The following is a 21,305-nucleotide window of genomic DNA, read 5'->3' as shown; positions in this document are numbered from 1 at the left end:
TTTATGAAATATTAATTAAATACATATTTTGCATGCATGTTGTGCAGTTGTGCCTGGAGTGTAAAACTAATGTATGCATTCCATGTTTCAATTGTGTCATTTGTTATAATGCAATGAAACATGCCAAATTACAAAATTGCTGGCACTATGAAAATGGACCAATACATGGGAATCCTGTTGAACACAATGTAACCAAGTGTGGAGGATCTGTTTTGAAATTAAATGTGTATTTTTCAACATGATAACGATCCCAAAAACACAAAGCATGCAACAAAGCTCAATAAAAGTGTTCATGCTTAGCATTTTGAAGTCTTAAGTGGCCTTCTTAGTCCCCTGACCAGAGCCATTGAAAACCTTTGGGACATTTTAAATAAGCCATGTGATAAGCCATGCAGGTCTTTCAATGAAGCTCAAATTTGAGAAGAACTTAAGGAAGATTGGAAAGAAGTTAAGCATGGAACATGTACAAAGTTTAGTGAGTCAATGCCCAGGAGAATGGCTGCTGTAATCAAAAACAAGGGAGAAATAACAAAATATCAATAAATGATTACATTGTAGTCAATGTATTCTTTATTTTGTAAGTTTTTTTTTCAATGCTTTTTTATTTTTATTTTTTATAATACAATAAAATCCAGATTTAATTATATGTTGGAGTTGACCTTTCTTGCCAAATAATTTTGTCATTTTAAGGCGAGACACCCCAGGTGAATAGGGTAAAAAAAAAACAAATAAATATCACCATACTTCACCAGATGATTGATTACATTAATAATAGCAAAAAAATAAATAATTGTATTACAAGTTTTCTGAAATGTTATGTTTAAATATGCAAATGAGGCATTATCTAATTAAATATGCACTAATTTGCATACATTTCTAGAACAAAAATCTGAACATTGGACGAAGTCAGTTTAAAAATTATTGTTTCAGTTATTTGATATATTAGAGCTAAAGTTTTTACAGAGGGGATTTAGGATATCTCTATGTATCACTCCACAAATCAGAAAATACTGTCAACAGCCAAAAATAATACAATTTTCACCCTTTTTTAAAGGAATAAAATGTTGTATAAAATCAGGAAAATTACATATGAACAAACCCCTTTGTAAAAACCTTCATAATATTGATAAGAATAAAACTAAAGTTTGGTGTGTGTAAGCATTACTGAAGTGGAGATTTCTGGCTCAGTGTAGGAGGAAAAAGTCATTTTGAGGAAACGGCCTTTAAAGATATATACTGTAATTGAAATCTACAGATGCAAATAGATAAAGTGCTCTAAAAGATAGTTAAAACTGTATCTGAAAAAACACTATATGAGAAGCCAAAAAGCCCATAATCTCAAAATTGACAGATGCATGAAAAAACAATGTTTTTGCCTGTAGTGTCTCCCCTTAATATCTTAACCAAGTTTAGTGTATTCTTCTTCTCAACATATTCCTCATATTCTGATTGTTTAATAGAACATGAAGTGTCCTTAATAGCAAGTATTGTGCAAATACCGGACATCACTTGTGTCAACTACTGTTCATCAGACCTGTTGCTAGCAATTCATAAAGTTTAGCAATTCCTTTCCACTGTATTTAGGATTTACTTTTCCTTTCTTCATCCTTTCTGTTAAACATTAATGTCACTAACATGGACTGTAACTGTAAGATTTTATGCAAAATTTTACCAAAAATTGTATCCAAAGAAATATACCAATTTTATACAAAACTGGATCAAAAATACAAAATTGTTATTCAGATGATAACTGGGCACCACTTGCTGAATTAAACAATTAAACTACTACTAATAATAATAATTCGTTACATTTATATAGCTCTTTTTCTGAGACCTCAAAGCGTACATAGAAGGGGGGAATCTCCTCAACCACCACCAATGTGCAGCATCCACTTGGATGATGCGACGGCATTGCCCCAGAACACCCACCACACACCAGCTTACTGGTGGAGAGGAGACAGTGATGAAGCCAATCAGTATATGAGGATGATTAGGGGGCCATGATAGACAGAGGCCAAGGGGCAAATTTGGCCAGGATGCCGGGGTTACACCCCTACTCTTTTTCGAAGGACATCCTGGGATTTTTAATGACCACAGAAAGTCAGGACCTCGGTTTAACGTCTCATCCGAAGGACGGTGCTCTTTTGGCAGTATAGTGTCCCCATCACTACACTGGGGTGTTAGGACCCACACAGACCACAGGGTGAGCACCCCCTGCTGGCCTCACTAACACCTCTTCCAGCAGCAACCTGGTTTTCCCAGGAGGTCTCCCATCCAGGTACTAACCAGGCTCAGCCCCGCTTAGCTTCAGTGGGCAACCAGTCTTGGGCTACAGGGTGATATGGCTGCTGGCAATGATGAGGTTTCATGAGTACTGTGAGCTACTATTTGAAGAGTTTATTGTTGCACACTGGCTGCTGCATACCCCTTCAGGCTGTCTTGGAGGGGTGAGGATTGCAATATCTAGCTATTGGGGTGCCTCAGGACTCAGTGCTTGGACCACTTCTCTTCTCCATCTACATGTCATCATTAGGATCTGTCATTCAGAAACATGTTTTTTTCCCTATCACTTCTATGCTGATATTACACAACTCTACCTCTCATTCCAGCCAAATAATACGACGGTAGCTCCTCGCATCTCAGCCTGACAGACATTTTCGGACTGGATGAAGGAACACCACCTTCAACTCAACCTTGCAAAGACAGAGCTGCTTGTGATCTCGGCCAACCCAACATTTCATCACAACTTCCATTCAGCTGGGTTTGTCATCCATAACTCCTTCCAGGACAGCCAGAAACCTCAGAGTTGTGATTGATAATCAGTTAAACTTCACAGACCACATTGCTTGAATGGCCCAGTGCTGCAGATTTGCCTTATACACCATTAAGAAGATCAGGCCTTTCCTATTGGAGCATGCTACACAATTCCTTGTCCAAGCTCTTGTTTTATCCAATAGTAATGCTATCTTGCCAGGCCTTCCAGCATGTACTGTTAAACCTCTGCAACTGATTCAAAATGCAGCAGCAAGAGTGGTCTTAAATGAGTCGAAGAGAGCGCACGTCACACCTCTATTCATCAATTTACACTGGTAGCCAATAGCTGCTCGCATCAAATTCAAGGCACTGATGTTTGCCTACAGAACGACCACTGGCTCTGCATACCCATTCCTAAATTCACTACTTCAGACTTATGTGCCCTCCAGAAGCTTGCGTTCTGCAAGTGAACAGCGCCTTGTGGTGCCATCTCAAAGAGATCACTTTCTCTCACTCTCACAATCACTTTCACAGACCTTCACCTGGACTGTTCCCTGCTGGTGGAATGACCTAATTAACTCAATCTGAGCTGCTGAGTCCGTAGCTTTTTTCAAGAAATAGAATAGCATCTTTTTGTCAACACTTGACCCATTAATATTAACACTTTCTATTCTATTTTATCTATTTATATATGCTGTTGATTTGATTGCTTCTGTTATCCTTCTCAATTGGAAGTTGCTTTGGTTTAAGCATCTGATAAATGATTAAATGTACATGTTAAAACAGTAGGCATGTATACATGTATGCAGTTAGAAAATATGTTGCATTCCAAACAAAGCCCATGTATATGTCTTTCATATTGCTGTAAGAAACGCTGCCCTCATGTGGTGTCATGACTGGGTTCTTTGCAGTTCTTATGACAGAGGGTCATGAAGAGGTTAAGGTGTGAGTGGAGAAGAGATGAAAGAAATAGAGGAGAAAAAAGCAGTAGTAATTTAACTGGCCATGCAGGGAGGTATGACTTAAAAGCCTAGTTCCCTCAAAATCAATAATTTACGTTGTTTCAAACCTGTATGATTTTCTTGACCATAAAAGGAGGAATTAGGCAGAAAGTTAATGTTTCTCTTTTCTAAATCATTAAAATTAAATGTTGACCAGTGTCTTTGAAGCAAAAAAAAATATATCACATACAAAGTTCAGTAAAATTTAGCCCATGTAACTACTGCACGACAGGTCATACAGTATAATCATTCATGTTTGGATATTAAAGATATAAAAGTCTAATAAATAGAAACATTCATTCATGAACATTGAACCAAAGCCCTGTCAAAGCACTATGAAACAATACCAGATTGACAACACCATCTTTTTTGATTGGCTGAGATAGAATGGAGGAAGAATATGTCATTAGGTGGAGGAAAACTTCTGGAGATACAAGGTAAGATGCCAGAGATAAAGGTAAACATCCTTAAATACAAAAGCTTATACTGAAAGCAACGTGAATGTCTATAAAGCAAATATTTGACTTAGAATTTAGAAATGAACCGTACATATTTCTGTGTTGTGTCAATCATGAAGTGTGTCGAACAAGTTTGTGAAAGTATTATGACAGTTTACTGACTCTGGGGTAGAATATGTGTGTATACATGCAGTGTGACTGTGTGGAGCCCAGGGCATCTGCTCTGATGGCAGTGAATGTGAAACGTGCCAAAGCACACATTCACACAGAACCTTTGAGCACAATTTGAAAATTGCTTCTAAATATAGAAGAAGAAAAAAAATACACCAGTAAGCCAAAACCTTAGGAGAAGACATTCAATGAGAATTTCATTTCACCATTCATCTTGTGAGAAAGTGATCCTGGTATTCAATCCTTCCTCCCTTTTCTCTCTTTATCTTTTCCCCTTGACATGCAAGTTAAATGTGTTAATGAAACCACCTCACTGCTGGCCGGAGTATCAAAACCTTAAACTTTCCACAGGAACATTGTATATATTTTTTTGTGGTGAGATTAAGAAACACTGTGTTCTCTGACATGTTTCTGGCAACTATAAGGCTTTAAGTGTTGACAGATATTTTATTATGCAAGTGGTGTGTGCAGTGCATGAGAGAGCCTCTTATAAAGTCTGTCACTCATGCTGCCAGAACCATCTCACATATTTACATCACACACACAAACACACATCATTCATGAAGGCAGCAGCAACGTAGTCCGATCTGATTATTCATCACCATTTTACCCAATGACACATGCATTGAAACTCGCCGTCTCGGAATTAAATCTATGATTCCCTCTGACATTCAGAAACTTCTCTTCAGCCAGACTGATTAGATGAATGTCCAAAAATATGGCAGTAAAGTTCAAAATATTAACATACTGTTTACTTACTTTTCATTAACTTTTTAATTGAACTTTATTTACTTTTTATTTTGTTTTTATAGGGATAACGATAACACTTTATAAGGTCCATTCATTATGGTTAAGGCAATAACTAACAATGAGCAATACATTTGTTAAAGTATTTATTAATCTTAGTTAATAACTGAACTGAGTTTCATTCAATTTAAATGCAAATAACCAACTCTCGCAACTCAGAGTAATCATGAAAAACAGAGACATCTGTGACATTCACTTAAATGTCAGACTTCTGTCTGTTGAACGGCCTTCACTCATGTCGACCTTCCTCAGTTCTGCTTCCGTATCTGGCAGACAGTGTGACAGACACAAACCAATCTGTTTTTACACGTATGTATTCAGATGTACATCTCCTGCCCTTTGTATGTACTTCAGTTTTATTCTGTATTCACTGAATGATCCCCAAGTATCTCCAGTGTTGAATATTCTCCTGCAAAGTTTGAGCATGCTTTCATACTGCATATCAAAACCACCTTTCCTTCACATCAAAGTGTCTGCAAGCCTTGAGAAGTACAATGGCTATCACCTTTATGGATATCATAAAGAATACATCCATAATGAACTCAAACACAGATCCACAGGGCAAATCCTTTTAATCACACTTACAAAAATGATGCAAGATTTTACAGAGATTTCAGACACATTCCAAAAAGACTTGCCTGTCCTCGCATCATCTTATACTACAAAAACACTTGTCAAATATAAAAATAAACAGGGCAAGACTGTAAGGATGCACATGGAGGTCACAGGTTAATTTAGGGGGGTCTGGTGTAACAGCAACAGAAATCAGTGTTGATGTTTCTAGCACTTTGCATATAAAAAAACAGTTTTTATATTCCATCATACAGAACTGGATTGATTCGTAATAGGGGTAAGTCCGATGAAGCTGAAGGGGAATGATGGGATAAGTTAAGTTCATTTGTCTCATCACATCGGGTAGTTGAGCACCACATCCTGTTTGGCCAGCTCCAACAACATAGGGTCATCGAAGAACTTGCTGATACTAACGTCCTCACTCAAACCCTGGAGGAAGAAGAGAGATGATGTTGATATATGATGATATATGATGCATATTCAAACTAAACAAGTTGATTGAAACTTCAGAGACGTCAAACATTTCTTACTTTGCGCCTGCGGGTTTTGATCATAAACTCTCTGGCTAGATGAGGGGCAGGCTGAGGCTCTAGAGGACGAATCACAATGCTCTTATCCAGAGGATCACCGGGAACAATCTAGAGTGAGGGGCAGAGACAATAATTACTCAGGACAGTCGTGAAAATCTAATACCATGTGACAAACACACACACAGAAACAGTGTTAAAGGCAAAGGGAGTCCGAGATAAGCTGCTGCTGACTCGAACTTCTGCTACTCAACATCAAACACATCAGAACACATTAACTCACACACACACAAACCAGACCCACGCACACACAGGAGAATCCTATGCAAACATGTCCAAGTCACATTTTACCCCAAAATTAAAAGGGTAGAAATCGTATTTTGCATAAAGAAAATTCAGCCAATTTTTTTAATGACTACTTTTTGCATATTTTTCAAAAATTCTCATTACTATATTTTTTGTCATTTCCAATATTCTTAAAAGCGGTTCTAATTAAATTCTCTTGATTCAAACAAGTACTGTGATACAATTTCTACATCAGCATACAAAAAAAACGATCGTTTCTTAAATATTTCTACATTACCTTCCAAATTTTCATTACAGTAATGCATCAAAAAGTTTCTATTACTAATTTCAAATGGTAAATCTCATTAGGTTCTTGTAGTAAAAATAATGTAATACAATTTGTAATAAAAAAAAAACAGCAGCTGCTAAATAATTTAATAACAATAGTACAATGAATCTATTAGCCAAAAAAAAAAAATCATTTATCAAAGATCAATTTAAATTTATTTCTCACATTACTGTGCTTAATTGCCATAAAAAAGTAATACAATTTCTTTAACCAATTTATCTATTATTATTTTCCAATTGGTAAATCTCAGTTTCTCACCGTAAGAATACTTTTAATACAATTTTAATAAACAATAAATTATTTTAAAAAACAGAATACATTAGTTAATAATTTAGCAATTCATTAATGTATATTTTCCTATTACTGTGCTATTAATTGCCATAAAATTGTCATTATGGGAAAGAAAAATCATAAAAATTAAAAGGATGCCCATGTCATATTTTTCCCTAATCAAAGTAATAATTGTAAATAAATAAATAAATAAAAATAAGAAATTAAAACTGAAAATCATATTTTGGTAAAGAAATGGAAGACTTTCTAAAACAATTTTTTTTTAAACCAAAATTTAACCAGGATTTATTTTCATTGTTGGGTGAAATGGGTGTGTTTTTGGCAGGATTTTTTACATACACACAATCCCTCTAGTACTCATTCAAACACACGCAAAAGAGAGAGAAGGAAAAAACGTGGGTGCGATTGTACCTGCCAGTGATGGAACACACTGAGCGCAAAGGCCTGGCCCTGCGTGTGCGTGCGGAGATCGGTTTCAAAACCAAACGAGTCAATAGCTGGTATGAAAGCCTTGATGGTGTAGAGAGGAGAGCCAGGGATTGGGGCATCCTGCGTCACATGACCTCTACGGGACACAGAGACAAGAGATCAGTCAGAGGCTCATTCTAAAAGGAGACCGTCTTTATTAGAGACTTGCTGACTTTTGCTGCCTTGAGCAACAATCTGCTTAATGTGAGTGTGTGTTTACTGACAAGTCAGCAATGTCCTCATTCTGTGTGTGTATTTTACCTCCTGCGTGCCAGCACCGTGTACACTGCAGAAACGCAGTCAGCAGGAGCCTGAACCTCCACAAAGTAATAAGGTTCCATCAGCCTGGGCGTGGCCTGCAGAAAACAACCAATCACAAAGTAAGGGGGAAAAAAGAGGGTGAGTGAGTGAGAAACCAATTACGATAATCAACTTAATCTACTGAACCGAGTTAATGGATCACGTAATTAAATGAAACATCCAATAAGACTAATGGAAACAATGATTAAGTAGAAAAAGAAACAGAGGAAGATGGGAAGAAAGAGAGGTGACTAAACAGACCTATTAAAGGATAGATTACCATGAGAAAGGCAGAGTAGACAACTCTGCGAGCTGTAGGGATGACCTGTCCCCCTCCTCTGTGCAGCGGTTCCTGTGCGATCACGGCATCTAGGATCTTAAACTTAACGTTGCGGATTGCTGAATGCAAGGATTGACAAAGAGACATATTTGTTATAGACTATTATATTATATATATATATATAATGAATTCTGAATAACATTTTTTCCCCCTCTCAAAAACACAATTTGACGTGTAGCATTTTTTTTTAAACATGCAGCAAACATTTTTAAAACACATTTAAATTACCTTTTAAACCGTATTAATCAGACAAAATTCTTACTGTCAGTTAACGAGTTAATTATGAGCATCCCTAATTTTTACATTGGTGTTTTTAAAGATTTTAAAAAAGCAAGGAAAATGATCATGCGCAATGTCCAGTACTGACCGATATAAGTGAAAAATCAACCATTAATGAAATATAGTAGATATGCATTTAAATATTGCCATTCAAGAGTATTTTATTGACAGCATGGTGTTTTTTTTACGCCTATTTTGCCTTCAAAATCACAGAGAACTCTCATATAAAGTGTTTTACAATGTCTTACGTTCATCACATAAAGGACCCTCGCGTGTGCCCCACTGGAAGCCCTGTACAATGCTGTCCTTCACTGAGCCGAGGAGAGCTTTATCTACCTACAACACGCACAGATAAAGAGGACAGATCATTTAGAGTCATTCAACGGTCAACAACTTGCATGACCTCTCACAAAAATAGATAGATGGTCTCACATGCAATCACACACGACAATATTTTTCACACCCTCTACTTGCCTGACAAAACGAACACCAGATAATAACACACCAACACATCCATGCCAAAAGCCTTCAACAGATATGCAAATTCAAATGGCCAAAGGCACTATTTCTAAGTATAAAGTCAATACAGTCGTCGGCGATATGACGTTAAATCTATCCTAAATTTCATTAATTTGCAATCCAATTACAGAAGAATTGTATTAGATTCAATGAAAAATAAATGAACCTCGCCAAACACAATTAGTGTCAGCTGATGTGTAAATTACCTCAGAGGGCAAAGTATCGTCTACTAAGATGTTGGGCCCAGTCGTGTCAGGTCCAAAAGCCCAAATGGAACGAGCTGCTAGCAAATCCCAGTCATACTTGGTCTGGAAAAACTCTCCCAACTTTTTCCTATAGGGAGAAAGATTGGGTATGTTTTAAGTTGGTTAACAGATTATAGGTGAAACAGCACCACATACACTACCATTCAAAAGTTTGGGATTGGTAATGTTTTTAACAAAATGTTTTTGAAAGAAGTCTCTTATGCTTACCAAGGCTGAATTTATTTGATCAAAAATACAGTATAAACAGTAATATTGTGAAACATTATTACAATTTAAAATACTTTCATATATTTTATGTTAAAAACAGTTGTGCTGCTCAATATTTTTGTGGAAACCGTGATTTTTCAGGATTTTCTGATGAACAGAAAGTTCAGAAGAACAGCATTTGTCAAACCGAAATCTTACCGACCCCAACATTTTGAACGGTAGTTTATGTTGGAATTTTAAAAGGGTTAGTTCACCCAAAAATGTACATTCTTTCATCATTTACTCAACATCATGTCATTTCAAACCTGTAAGCCTTTCGTTCATCTTCGAAATACAAATGAAGATCTTTTTGATGAAATCTGAGAGCTTTCTGTCCCTCCATTGATAGCTACACAACTGACACTTCAAAAAGGTTGATCGTAAAAAACTAATCCATATGATCCAGTTTAGTTCAAAATTTCTTAAGAGACACGACTGCTTTATACGATGAACAGACTGGAGGGCGAGTAATTAATGACAGAACTTTTTATTTTTGGGTGAACTAACCCTTTAACCCTTAAGGGCCTCACACCAGAGCAATACAAAAATGATGTTTGTATGATAGGCAAATAAAAAAATCCTAAGTAATTTCCAACTTTTTTGTACTTGGCTAAGTAGAGACACATTTGTGTTATATATAACCCATACGTTTTCTATAGTTCTGAGATGTTATTCTACCTGTTCCATGTGATCTGCACCACCTCGTTCTCAATGTCTTCGGCTAGACCCTTCTCCAACGGCTCGGCAATCATGGTGATCTTATTCCTGACAATTACACACACACACAGAGTAACAAATGAGACAAACATATCTGAACCAATTTGTTATCCTGTCAAAACTTTTACAGGTCACATTTCAACAAAACTGGATTTCTAAAAGGTGGTGATGAGATACAGAAAGTTTGTTCCTCACTTTTTATTGGGTGTTTCAGCAAAACACTTCAGGGAGGATGTCTCCACCACAGTCTCGCAGAAAGTCACCACAGGGTCAGCTACCTATTGAGAAGTCAAAGATAAATCGTATGTAAATGAAGTGAAGAGGGCAAAAAGGGATGAGAGTAAAAGGAAAATTGTATGAGAGCAAAAAAGCACCTTGATATCAATCTCAGAGTACATCTTCCGCAGGTCGTGCATTACACAGTCCAGGTACAGCTCACCTGTGCCAAGAATCACGTGTTCACCTGACTCTTCCACCTGAACACACAAAGAAACCAGCACAGATTAATACGAAACAAGTCAGTAAAACGGTTGCAATACATCTCTGTACACTAAACAAAGAGCCGAAATGTTATCAAGTAACCCTGCTCACTGCCACTCAAGTATATGCGGCATCTAGTTTGGTCTCAAGGTTTAACACATGAAAGATGTATGGCTTTAAAACAATATTGGTAGCGTGAGTTGTTCTAAAGTGTGTTACCTTTGTTGTAAGAGAAGGATAACTCTTGTTGACTTTTCTGAGTCCATCCAACATCTTGGGCAGTTCTGAGGGATTGACTGGTTCCACAGCTATTTTTATCACTGACGCAGTGTTAAACTTCAACGGCCTGAAGATCTGAGCCTATTCACAATGCAAAGCACATTCAACATCCAATCCCTCATAAATGATCACTGCTTAGTTTCAAATGGATATCTCTCTCTCTCTTTCCCACCTCTTCATTTCCACGGGGCTCTGTGATTGTGGCCGTTTTAACGATAGGCTGGTCGCAGCCCTCGATCAGCACCCAGTTGCCAGCAGGAACACGATTCACTTCAATCTGGTACCTTGCATAAACACATTAAACATAACCTTTACAAACATTACTTTTGGTGTAGGATTTACTTTGAGTCAAGTCAACAATATTCCCAAACTTTGAAACAACATTCACAAAGTAACGGCAGATAACACAATAAATTAAATGTGAAAGACTGATAGTATTTTCTTGTAAAACAAGAAACACTTACAGTAATCTTTGTTTTTTACAGTGTATATAACAGCGTTTCTCAACCAGGGGGGCTCAGCAAACATCCAAGGGGGCCTCAAGATGACTTAAAATATTTAAAACAAGCCAAAACTAAAAATCAAGATATTTCTTAATTTAATTCACCTCTGTCAACAAAAAACTTGTCTTGAAAAACCTGAATATAAGGAGAAGCCTAATTTTTAAAGTTCGATTTCTAGACCTGGATATGTCATGTAAAATCATAAAATCATACAACCGCAAGGGCATTTTTAGAATGAATATAAATTTTTCTAGTTATGCCAAGCTCTAAAATAATCTATGGGGTAGAAATTGAGCGCAAATATTTTTTTTAAATCCTTATCCAGTAAATAATTATCAACTGGAAAGGTCATAGAGCCTTCAAATATTGTTGTGGACATGGAGTCAAAAAGCATTGAGAATCACTGCTGTATAATGATGCAAGAAAAAAATTAGCTTATTATCAGAATGTCCGAGTGTGACAGTCACCTAGCGACAGAAATCCAAAGGCGTCCAATAGTACAGATCTGTGAGTCCTCCTCATCCTCCAGGCTGTAGTTTTCTCCCAGAACCTTCACCGGCTGGCCCGCCTGCAGGGTTCCACTCAGGACTCGACCAAACGCGTGGAACTGAACGCCGTCGTCTGTACTGAACATCTTAGTGGTGTGGCACATCAGTGGACCCTTAGAAAGGAAAACAAGTTTGACAAAGTACTTTGTGATTTTATTGTAGGCTTGCTTGATACATATCTACTTGCTTGCTTGCTTTTATTTTTTATTCAGTAAGATGATATGTGCGTTAACTACATTTACTGGATAAATTCAAGAAACGGCCATCAAAAAAAAAAAAATCATGTGACTGAATAATTGACTCAGAGAGGAAAATACAACATTTTGGACTGGTCATTCTGAAATGCTTGAGCCTCAAAATGATTGGTTACTCCAGAACTGCCTGACAAGCTGTCGCTCCTAGACATAAAGCATCAGCCACAGCGTTTGGTCTGTGTGCTCTAAACCACATGCTATTTATTATTTATCTAATAGAAGAGCTATAGTTGCTTCCCTAATAGCAATGACTTCCATTTCCATTTATATTTTGTGCTAATTTATATTCACATACACTACCAATCAAAAGTTTGGGTTCAGTGTGATTTTTAAAAAAAAGAAATTAGTACTTTTATTCAGCAAGGATGCATTAAATTGTTAAAAATGAAAGTAAAGAAGTTTACAAAGTTACAAAAGATTTCTATTTCAAAATAAATTGTTCTTTTGAACTTTCTATTCAAATAATCCAAAAAAAAATAAAAAAAAAATTATAAAATGTTAACCAGCACAACCGTTCTCAACATTGATCATTTTAAGAAATGCTTTTTGAGCACCAAACTGGCATATTAGAATGATTTCTGAAGGATCATGTGACACTGATGAATGGAGTAATGACGCTGAAAATTCAGCTTTGACATCACAGGAATAAATGACACTTTAAAATATATTAAAGCAGAAAACATTTGAAAATTGTAATAATATTTTGTAATATTACTGTTCTTCCTGTATTTTTGATCAAATAAATGCAGCCTTGTTGAGCATAAGAGGCTTCTTTAAAAAACATTACAAAAATCTTACAAGCCCAAACTTTTGAACAGTACATATAGTACTGTATAACGTTATGATTTTGTTCTCTTAAACACAAGGGATGGAAACTCTTACAAGTTCAACATAAAAACACTGCTAACAACCTCTGTAGATCCCACACTTACATCAGGGTCACACTCAGACATTGTCTCTCCGAGGTCTGAATCCAGTCCCCCTGTGTAGCTGTGCTCTATCTTGGCTTTGGCTCCCCCCTGAGGAGAAGGTATGTGTTGCACACACATGTCCACAAAGCCTGTTGAATTTTCACACATTATTAGACCGAACACACCCCACATGGTCAAGAACTATAATTCAACGCAATAGCACAGCAGCACAAAATGACACTTCACCTGTAAACTCTCCAAAGAAGCGGTTACAGACGAGACGTAGCAGAGGTCTAATGTTGAGCTTTAACTCCTCTTTGGTCAGATGAATGCCGAGCTCATCCAAGACACGAGGGAGAGACGTATCCACATCCCCCACCACCTACAGACACAACACAGTTGCAGAGCCTGGATATGTGTGCGTGTTTGACTGCGTACATCTGTCTGAATGTGTAGAAATATTGCCCAAGTTAAAGATGTATGAATAAATTTGAGTGTACATCTTACCTGAGAAAGAATCTTGTACAGTGGCTCCAGCACAAACTCAACAAAACTGCGCTGAGAGTTGCTGTTGGGGGCTTTCTTTGTGAACTTCCTCCTGACAGGCACAGAACACAACCGGTTACAAAAAAAAGAAAGAAACAAAAAAAAAAGCTGCCATTACTCAAAATGTCTTTTTTGTCTCACGTTTTAGGGTTGAAGTAAATGTCTCCCCACAGCCTTTTAGAAAACTCCATGTAATTGATATCACCTGTAAAACAAAAGAGTAAAACAAAAAAAAATTATGTTTTCAGACAAAATCATTAAGTATGCATTTGAACTATAGGTTTGCGTATGTCTCACCGTAGGTGTCGGAATAGATTTTGGCGAAGGAGCCAAGAGTGAAGCAGATGCTGTATTGCGAGGAAGCGAAACACACGTTTCCCAACAGGGGAGACACAATCACAGATTCATCTGTGGAGTATGTGCTGCCAGAGAGAGAAACAGAGAGATTTAATCTCTAGTATTTCAGACAAAACTGCTCGCTAAAACAATTCAACTCATGAGGCTCAACAGCTATAAGCTAAAATATGAGCAGATGTAATACAAATAGTTCTAGGCTTCTAGCTCTAGGATTGGTCTCAAATAGCATGTTTTATTAACAATTTTTTTTTCTTTTAAGTATTGTAGAGTACCTCAGCAAGCCGTTGACCTCATCCACAATGTGGCGAAGTTTGTAGTAGGCATCAGTAGGGGGCAGCTTGAGCTCCACGATCAGACGATCTACTTTATTAATACAGATAGTGATGGCCAACCTCTCCTGCACTGCGTGCTTGATCAGCCGCTCAGTGTTCAGCATCACCTGAACACATGCAAACAGACTGTTAAAAACACTCAAAAGTTTATACTTTACAGCTAGTTTAATTTGAAAAAAAACTATATAATATTAAGCCTAGACAATTATTTATTTCTTGAATTTCAATAACAAAGACATACTAATAACAGTCTTGAAGCGAAAATCTTGACATCAGCAGAAAACCATGTATATGTGTATGTGAACTCACCCCCTCGGCAGCATCGATAAAAAGCACAATGCCGTCGGACAGTCTGACTGCAGATGTCACTTCATCAGAGAAATTCACATGACCTGAAGAGGCGTATAAGATATAAGTCACTTGCTTTTGCACAGTAGTGTGCAAATATACTGTGTACTTAGTGTACTAAGTGGAATTTTAAACAGATAAGCAGTGGCGTAAAGAGATAATGTAATTAGTTACTGTACTTTACGGTACATTGAGTATCAAAGACATTAACAACTTTTACTCTTTACTCCAAAACATTTGTAATGAGTAATGCAACTACTCATTATATTTTGCATGGCACCTAACTTTTTCTGCAGCACTTTGTTACAAAACAAGCGATACCGCCATCTACAGGGCAATGAAGGTACTATATCTTGTGCATTTCAAGGCTACTTTACACGAATGTGAGCACATTAGCAGATAGTTGTGTATCGCAGGCGTTTCATATATGAGATGAGGACGTGGCTGTAGCCAGTGATGAGGCTAAAACCAGCACGTCCAGCTATTTCTTGTTTTTCAATGGCATGTCTCTTAAGGCGGGCATACACAGTGTGATTTCTGTGCAATTTCAGCAAGGTTACCAACTCACAATGTACAAGTAGATCTCATGGGATGTAAAGCCAAAGCTCAAGATTTGTGTGCTCACACTATACGGTCCAATCGTCGAGCTGCGAGTTGTCTGGTCACACTATATGTGTGAAATATGCGCAATAAACCCGGGTGCCGGGTAGCGCAGACAGACCATAGGCCTATATGTAGATATGTATCCAGAGATATAGTCAAAAGCATTAGCTATCGATATCAAGAGGATATAGCATTTTAAATGTATGTAGGCCTATTCAATTATAAATATTATAATTATTAGAGTATAGGCCTACATTTATTATTAAATTGATATTATAATTCATTTGTCCCGCATCAATTTCATAGCGCATCACATCATACAGTAGCCTAGAAATCTAGACGCACCCTAGCGGCAGCAAAATGTATTTTGCAGCCAGGGCAGTCTAGCAACTCTCCATAGACTTTCGAGCTGCAAAAACCTAAATTGGGTCAGGCCAATCACGTCGTGTATAGAGTAGACGGGGCGGGCTTAACATAATGACGACAGAGTTGCGATGGTTACCTGCCACTTGAAAACAAAGAATGGCGGCTGCTGCTGGCGAACATCTTTCGAATCGGCTTTGTCCGCGACTCTGGAGGACTTGGAGTTAAGTTTTTCTTTGAGAAAAGAGCATAGAACGGCACTTAAAGGGATACTTCACCTCTGGAAAGATGAATGTGTATTTAAAATAGGTCATTTATGTAGAAGAAATGTGAAATTATTTTTGAATTTGGAGCTTTCTAGACTGAGAAAAGCCAGAAAATGTATTTTTGGCTTATGTGGATGAAAGACAACAACTCCCAGAATGCACTTGCTTCGCTGCCCTAGGAGGCCACTCCCAAGCCGCGCCTACCAGTTAGAGAGCGCAGTTGAAAACAACAAGGCTACTAGTGAGACTCTGACGCATATGAATCACTCATCCGTCCATAAGGCTAGCTACCACCGGAGCTTGAAATTCATTTCACACAAAATGTCTAACGTTAGTTAGTTGGCGAACTCATTAATGAATTACTCCTCATTTGTATTTCTTTCGAAGTGGTGAATTATTGCATGGTTACGTTACCGGGATGTTCAGTCAGATGCGGTGCGAAACTAGGATGGTTCACAACACAAACGTCCGTGTCCTCGTCTGATTCACAACACAAACGTCCGTGTCCTCGTCTGATTCAGAGATTTCGTCCAGGAGAAATTGGCATCGTTTAAATGCTTTGCAGCAGACGGACTCTATCTCTGTGTTCGTAGCGGTTCGTAGTTGCATAGTGAGATCACCGGCGCCACCAGTCCGCCCCCAGCTCGAGCCAGTCTGGGCTTCTCGTCCGCGACAGGCAGGTCTTCTGCCTCGGCTGCTCTTCGCTATGCGGCTTGTAAAGGTAGCCACAAACACCTGATTCGAGCATCAGACTTCCGAAATCCTCTTCTTCTACATCATATTGAGTAACGTTACCCTCCGCTATTGTCATATCTTCACAGCTTGCTCCACAGTGCCTGTTAGCTTAGCTTCCAAACAAGATGGAGGATATTGCTTTTAGTTTCAGAAAGTGAAGTCCCACCCACTGATCTGTAATAGGCCTGTAGCGTGAGCGGGTCCCGCCCCCTGGAATAATGAGGAGCTAGTGTTTGTAGTCTCTACACTTTTCAATGAAATGTGACTTCCTGCTTATTATGACGCAAAATGATGATTTTTACGTCATAATAAGCAGGAAGTAAAACACTTAAATCCTTATTTCTCCCATCTCAGGGAAAAATTTATGAAAAATCCACGTTTATTATAATATATGACTGGGTTTCTAACAATACAAAGCTTAATGCAAATGGGTGAAGTGTCCCTTTAAGTCATTCTTAAAAAAAGGAAGATATGTTCGTAGTTTTGCCGGCCAGATATGGCAAAAGTCGAATCTATCAGCTAGCTCCGCTGTTGGGAAAACGCTCTGGTTGGTTGAAGCGCTGTCCTATGCGTGCAGAGGGAAGTTGAAAGACAGCCGTTTATCCCGCCCCTCGGATTGAGCGTGTCTATGGTGAGTTTCCAGACCAAACATCTTGATGTAGGCCTGGCTTGCCAGGCTAATCATACAGTGCTATGCATAAGTTTAGACACCCATGCTAAAGTTGACTAAAAAGAGGAATAAAAAAATCATCTTTTGGAAATTGAACTTAATGCCTTAATTAAAAAAAATGGGAAAAATCCAACCTTTAAGGACACCAATTTTCTTTGTGAATGAATAATGTATCGTAAATAAATAAATGTTCTTCCTTAAAATACAGGATGCATAAGTCTGGACACCCCTATGTTAAATTCCCATAGAGGCAGGCAGATTTTTATTTTTAAAGGCCAGTTACTTCATGGATCCAGGATAATATGCATCCTGATAAAGTTCCCTTGGCCTTTGGAATTAAAATAGCCCCACCTAATCACATAGCCTTCACCATACCTAGAGATTGGCATGGAGTACTTTCCATAAGATCATCTCTCAATGCAAATCAAACCAGCTATTAGGCTAACTGAAATAAAACCATGCCAATCTCAAAAAAAAGTTGCACGAGTCAAAGTTCGACTCAAAATCGTACGAAAATCGTACAGTGTATGCCCAGCCTTAGGTGTTAACTAGTGCATCTTTAAGCCTACATTCAGTACAAGTAAAATACTTAAGTATTGCAAAATCAGATACTCAAAGACTTTTACAAGTGGTATTGGTGATTTGTAGCTTGTAATGTAGTCATTTTCACTGTGAGGTATCTCTACTTTTACTTAAGTATGGTTTTCGGGTACTCTTTACACCTCTGTGGATGTTAGCTACTTCACAGGGAAGCGGGAGAGAGGGCATGAAGTACCTGGCGTGTCCATGATGTTGAAGAGGTAGGATTTGCCCCGTGAGTCAGGTAGCACCATGGTTACAGGAGCACTCTTGATGCCAACTCCCCTCTATGAGGAAACACAGAAAGATGATTGAATGAAACTATGAATCCCACGAGAAAACAAGATAAATGCTTGCTTGTAATCTTATTAGAAGTTATTTCTTACCTCTTGCTCTGTGAAGAGAATATCTGTGTATCGTAGCTGCAAAAAATAAAAGATAAATATTTCAGTATATCCTTTGCATGACTGTAGTGCTAAACAAATATGGCATGCCATCTTAAAAACAGGACGCCTCTGTCTGCATGTGCAAAGAAACATTGGTAACACTTTACAATAAGGTTCATTAGTTAACTACATTAGTTTGCATGAACTAATAATGAACTGCACTTATACAGCATTTAATAATCTTTGTTAATGTTAATTTCAACATTTACTAATACTTTATTAAAATCTTGTTAACATTAGTTAATGCACCGTGAACTAACATGAACAGCTGTATTTTTTAACTAACTAACGTTAACAAAGATTAACAAATGTATTGCTCATTGTTAGTTCATGTTAACTAATGTTAACTAATGAACATTGTAAAGTGTTACCGAAGCATTTATATTCATTATCTATATACTTACATCAGAGTCATCTCTCTTGCGGATTTCAGGATGAGTCTGTTCAATGAGGCAGTCCACAAAGCATGTCTGGGATGGGGAGATAGATGCATTTTGAAAAAATGAATGAAATCATCATAATGAATATTAGATTTGTCACTTTTGTCTAATAAGCATGATAATGTCTTTTACCTTGCCATGGTGTAAGTGTCCACACAAAGTGACATTTCGGATCAGTTCTGAGCTGTCCATTAAATCAGCAAGGAACCTGCGGACAGACATGCATGTAAGGATATGCAATTCAAACATATGGGGGGAGAGAGAATCAACACAATACTGAACTCACTCCATGTCATAGACTGTGGATGGAAGCTCCTGCTCCATCAGAGTAAACTGCTTCAACTTTACAGGTTTTATGATGGGCTCTGAGGAGAAAATCAAATCAGAGAAATTGGATTTTGCACTGGGTGTGCATGTAGTGCATAAACTCCATCAGCATGTCTGTTACCTGTCAATGGTTGTGTATCTTCTTCTTGGACGATGGTCTCCACCTCAGGACCATAAACTTCCTCAGCTGTGGGATAATACTTTTTATCCTCGTGCAAAACCACCTCCATACCACCACCCTCCTCATCAACCTCAGCCTGGTCTTCATCATCATCATCCTCATCTGCCTGTAATAAGAAAAACAATTCTTATATCCCACCATACACTGTCTTGCAACTAACACATAAAACATAATTTTTCGCAGTTATTTTTGTGGATTTTATAGTTTAGACACACCTCATCAGCCTCCCGGTCCTCTGCATCTAGTTCCTCATCTTCATCAGAGTCCAGCTCCGGTCCAATATAGTTTCCGAACTCATCATAAAGATCCGTCTCCATGCTGACGAGCGCTGATGGGACATAACAGATTGGAATGGCATTTTCCAACCACCCGTACTACAGTTGTGCAGAGAACTATTCAGCATGCATGGGAACTCAATGCTGCTCATGAAAAATGTACACAGCTGTAATCTAAGAAACCTGTGGCTACTTTCAAGATGCATAAATATAAAAGCAAAACAATTTTATTTCTATAAGTCTATTTATGTTGTTTCATAGGCTTGAAGTTACTGTTACTCCTTTACTAATAATTTCCCCGTGTTTGGTGTCTTGTCCTTGACTAGAACTGACAAACTACATTCAAAGTAGTCTCATGCTAACTTATTCATGCTAAATTAAAGTCAAACTATTTTGTAGGCAGTAGGCACTATATAACAGGATCTAAACCGTGTGCAGGATTGTTTTACACACAATTGTAAACTTATCCGAAAGTTCCATAATCACAACACACTCCGCAGTAATTCCCACACACACATCTTAACTATACCACATGGATGAAAGTATACCCCGATGTACAAATAATAAAACAATCAATGATCAACTAAACAATTACACTTGCAACAATTATATTTGCAGAATTCACATACTTTCTGCTGAAAATGAGCCTAAAATTCAAAATGATAACCATAATTAGGGATAGTAAAGATCAATTTCCTAAAGCACAAACATAAAATAACATTTGAATGGTTTATGAACTTATGGTTAAACTAACTAACGTAAACTTATGGTTTTTCATAATGTGATTTTTGGTGAATTGTATTAAAACCAGATAAGGTTTTCTTACAGGCATCATAATAATTATTAATTAGAATAATAGTATAATAACAATTAGTCATAATTTTCACAAAAATGTATTGTCCCTGTTGTTAAATTCATAGATAATCACAAGTGAGATTTCAATGGGATTTTGAACACTGAACTAGGAAATGTCCCCGGTTTCCATTACATAAATCTGGTCATATTAGTGTATATTAAACATGCATTATGCATGTGTAAGACAGTAAAACAATTTAGTAATTTACTAACAGTCACAATATATAAAAAAGTTGAGAACAGCCTTAAAAGAAGCTGTTAACGCAATTGAACGCGCAACAAACGTAAGACAACAAATGAACGGATTGCTCATTTAATTAATATTTCATTTCTGTCTATCGCATGTAAATGCACAATGTATAATAGTGTTTTACCTGTATACGAGTCTTTATGCCTGTGGTGATTTTATTGTTGTTTCAAAGAAATCCTCGTACTGTTTCCAAACCATGCACCGCGAGGTCCTCACACAGTCCAACGTACGTCGTACGTTGGTGACGTCATCATCAGTCGCCATACACATTGCCCGTTTGAAAAACACGGCTACAAAAAAGACGTCGCACAAGTTAGTATTCTGAAACATTTATTTTATCATAAAATTCACTCTTTTTACATGTTGAAATCCTGGGTTGAAATCCAGAAATTAATTAGAATATTCA

General features: G+C 37.5%; 1 protein-coding gene across 1 annotated transcript; it reads right to left on the bottom strand.

Annotated features, from left to right (window-relative positions):
- Positions 1-5,746: 5,746 nt before the first annotated feature.
- On the bottom strand, positions 5,747-21,178 carry eftud2 (elongation factor Tu GTP binding domain containing 2). The gene is made up of 28 exons (XM_082164199.1): positions 21,024-21,178; positions 19,735-19,847; positions 19,460-19,625; positions 19,298-19,376; positions 19,144-19,219; positions 18,976-19,041; positions 18,512-18,547; positions 18,322-18,412; positions 14,871-14,953; positions 14,502-14,668; positions 14,170-14,294; positions 14,014-14,077; positions 13,834-13,924; positions 13,573-13,708; positions 13,348-13,475; positions 12,081-12,274; positions 11,283-11,394; positions 11,051-11,191; positions 10,726-10,827; positions 10,547-10,629; positions 10,313-10,399; positions 9,329-9,455; positions 8,852-8,939; positions 8,265-8,383; positions 7,946-8,040; positions 7,628-7,781; positions 6,295-6,402; positions 5,747-6,193 (listed from the first exon to the last, which is right to left on the bottom strand). The coding sequence occupies exons 2-28, from the start codon at positions 19,834-19,836 to the stop codon at positions 6,098-6,100; spliced, it is 2,916 nt and encodes a 971-aa protein (XP_082020325.1). The 5' UTR covers positions 19,837-19,847; positions 21,024-21,178; the 3' UTR covers positions 5,747-6,097.
- Positions 21,179-21,305: the final 127 nt, after the last annotated feature.

The sequence above is a fragment of the Leuciscus leuciscus genome, assembly GCF_965113295.1.
Source record: "Leuciscus leuciscus genome assembly, chromosome: 1".
Classification (NCBI taxonomy): domain Eukaryota; kingdom Metazoa; phylum Chordata; class Actinopteri; order Cypriniformes; family Leuciscidae; genus Leuciscus; species Leuciscus leuciscus.
Note: the sequence above shows the minus strand (reverse complement) of the source record. Positions and strands in the feature narration are given on the sequence as shown.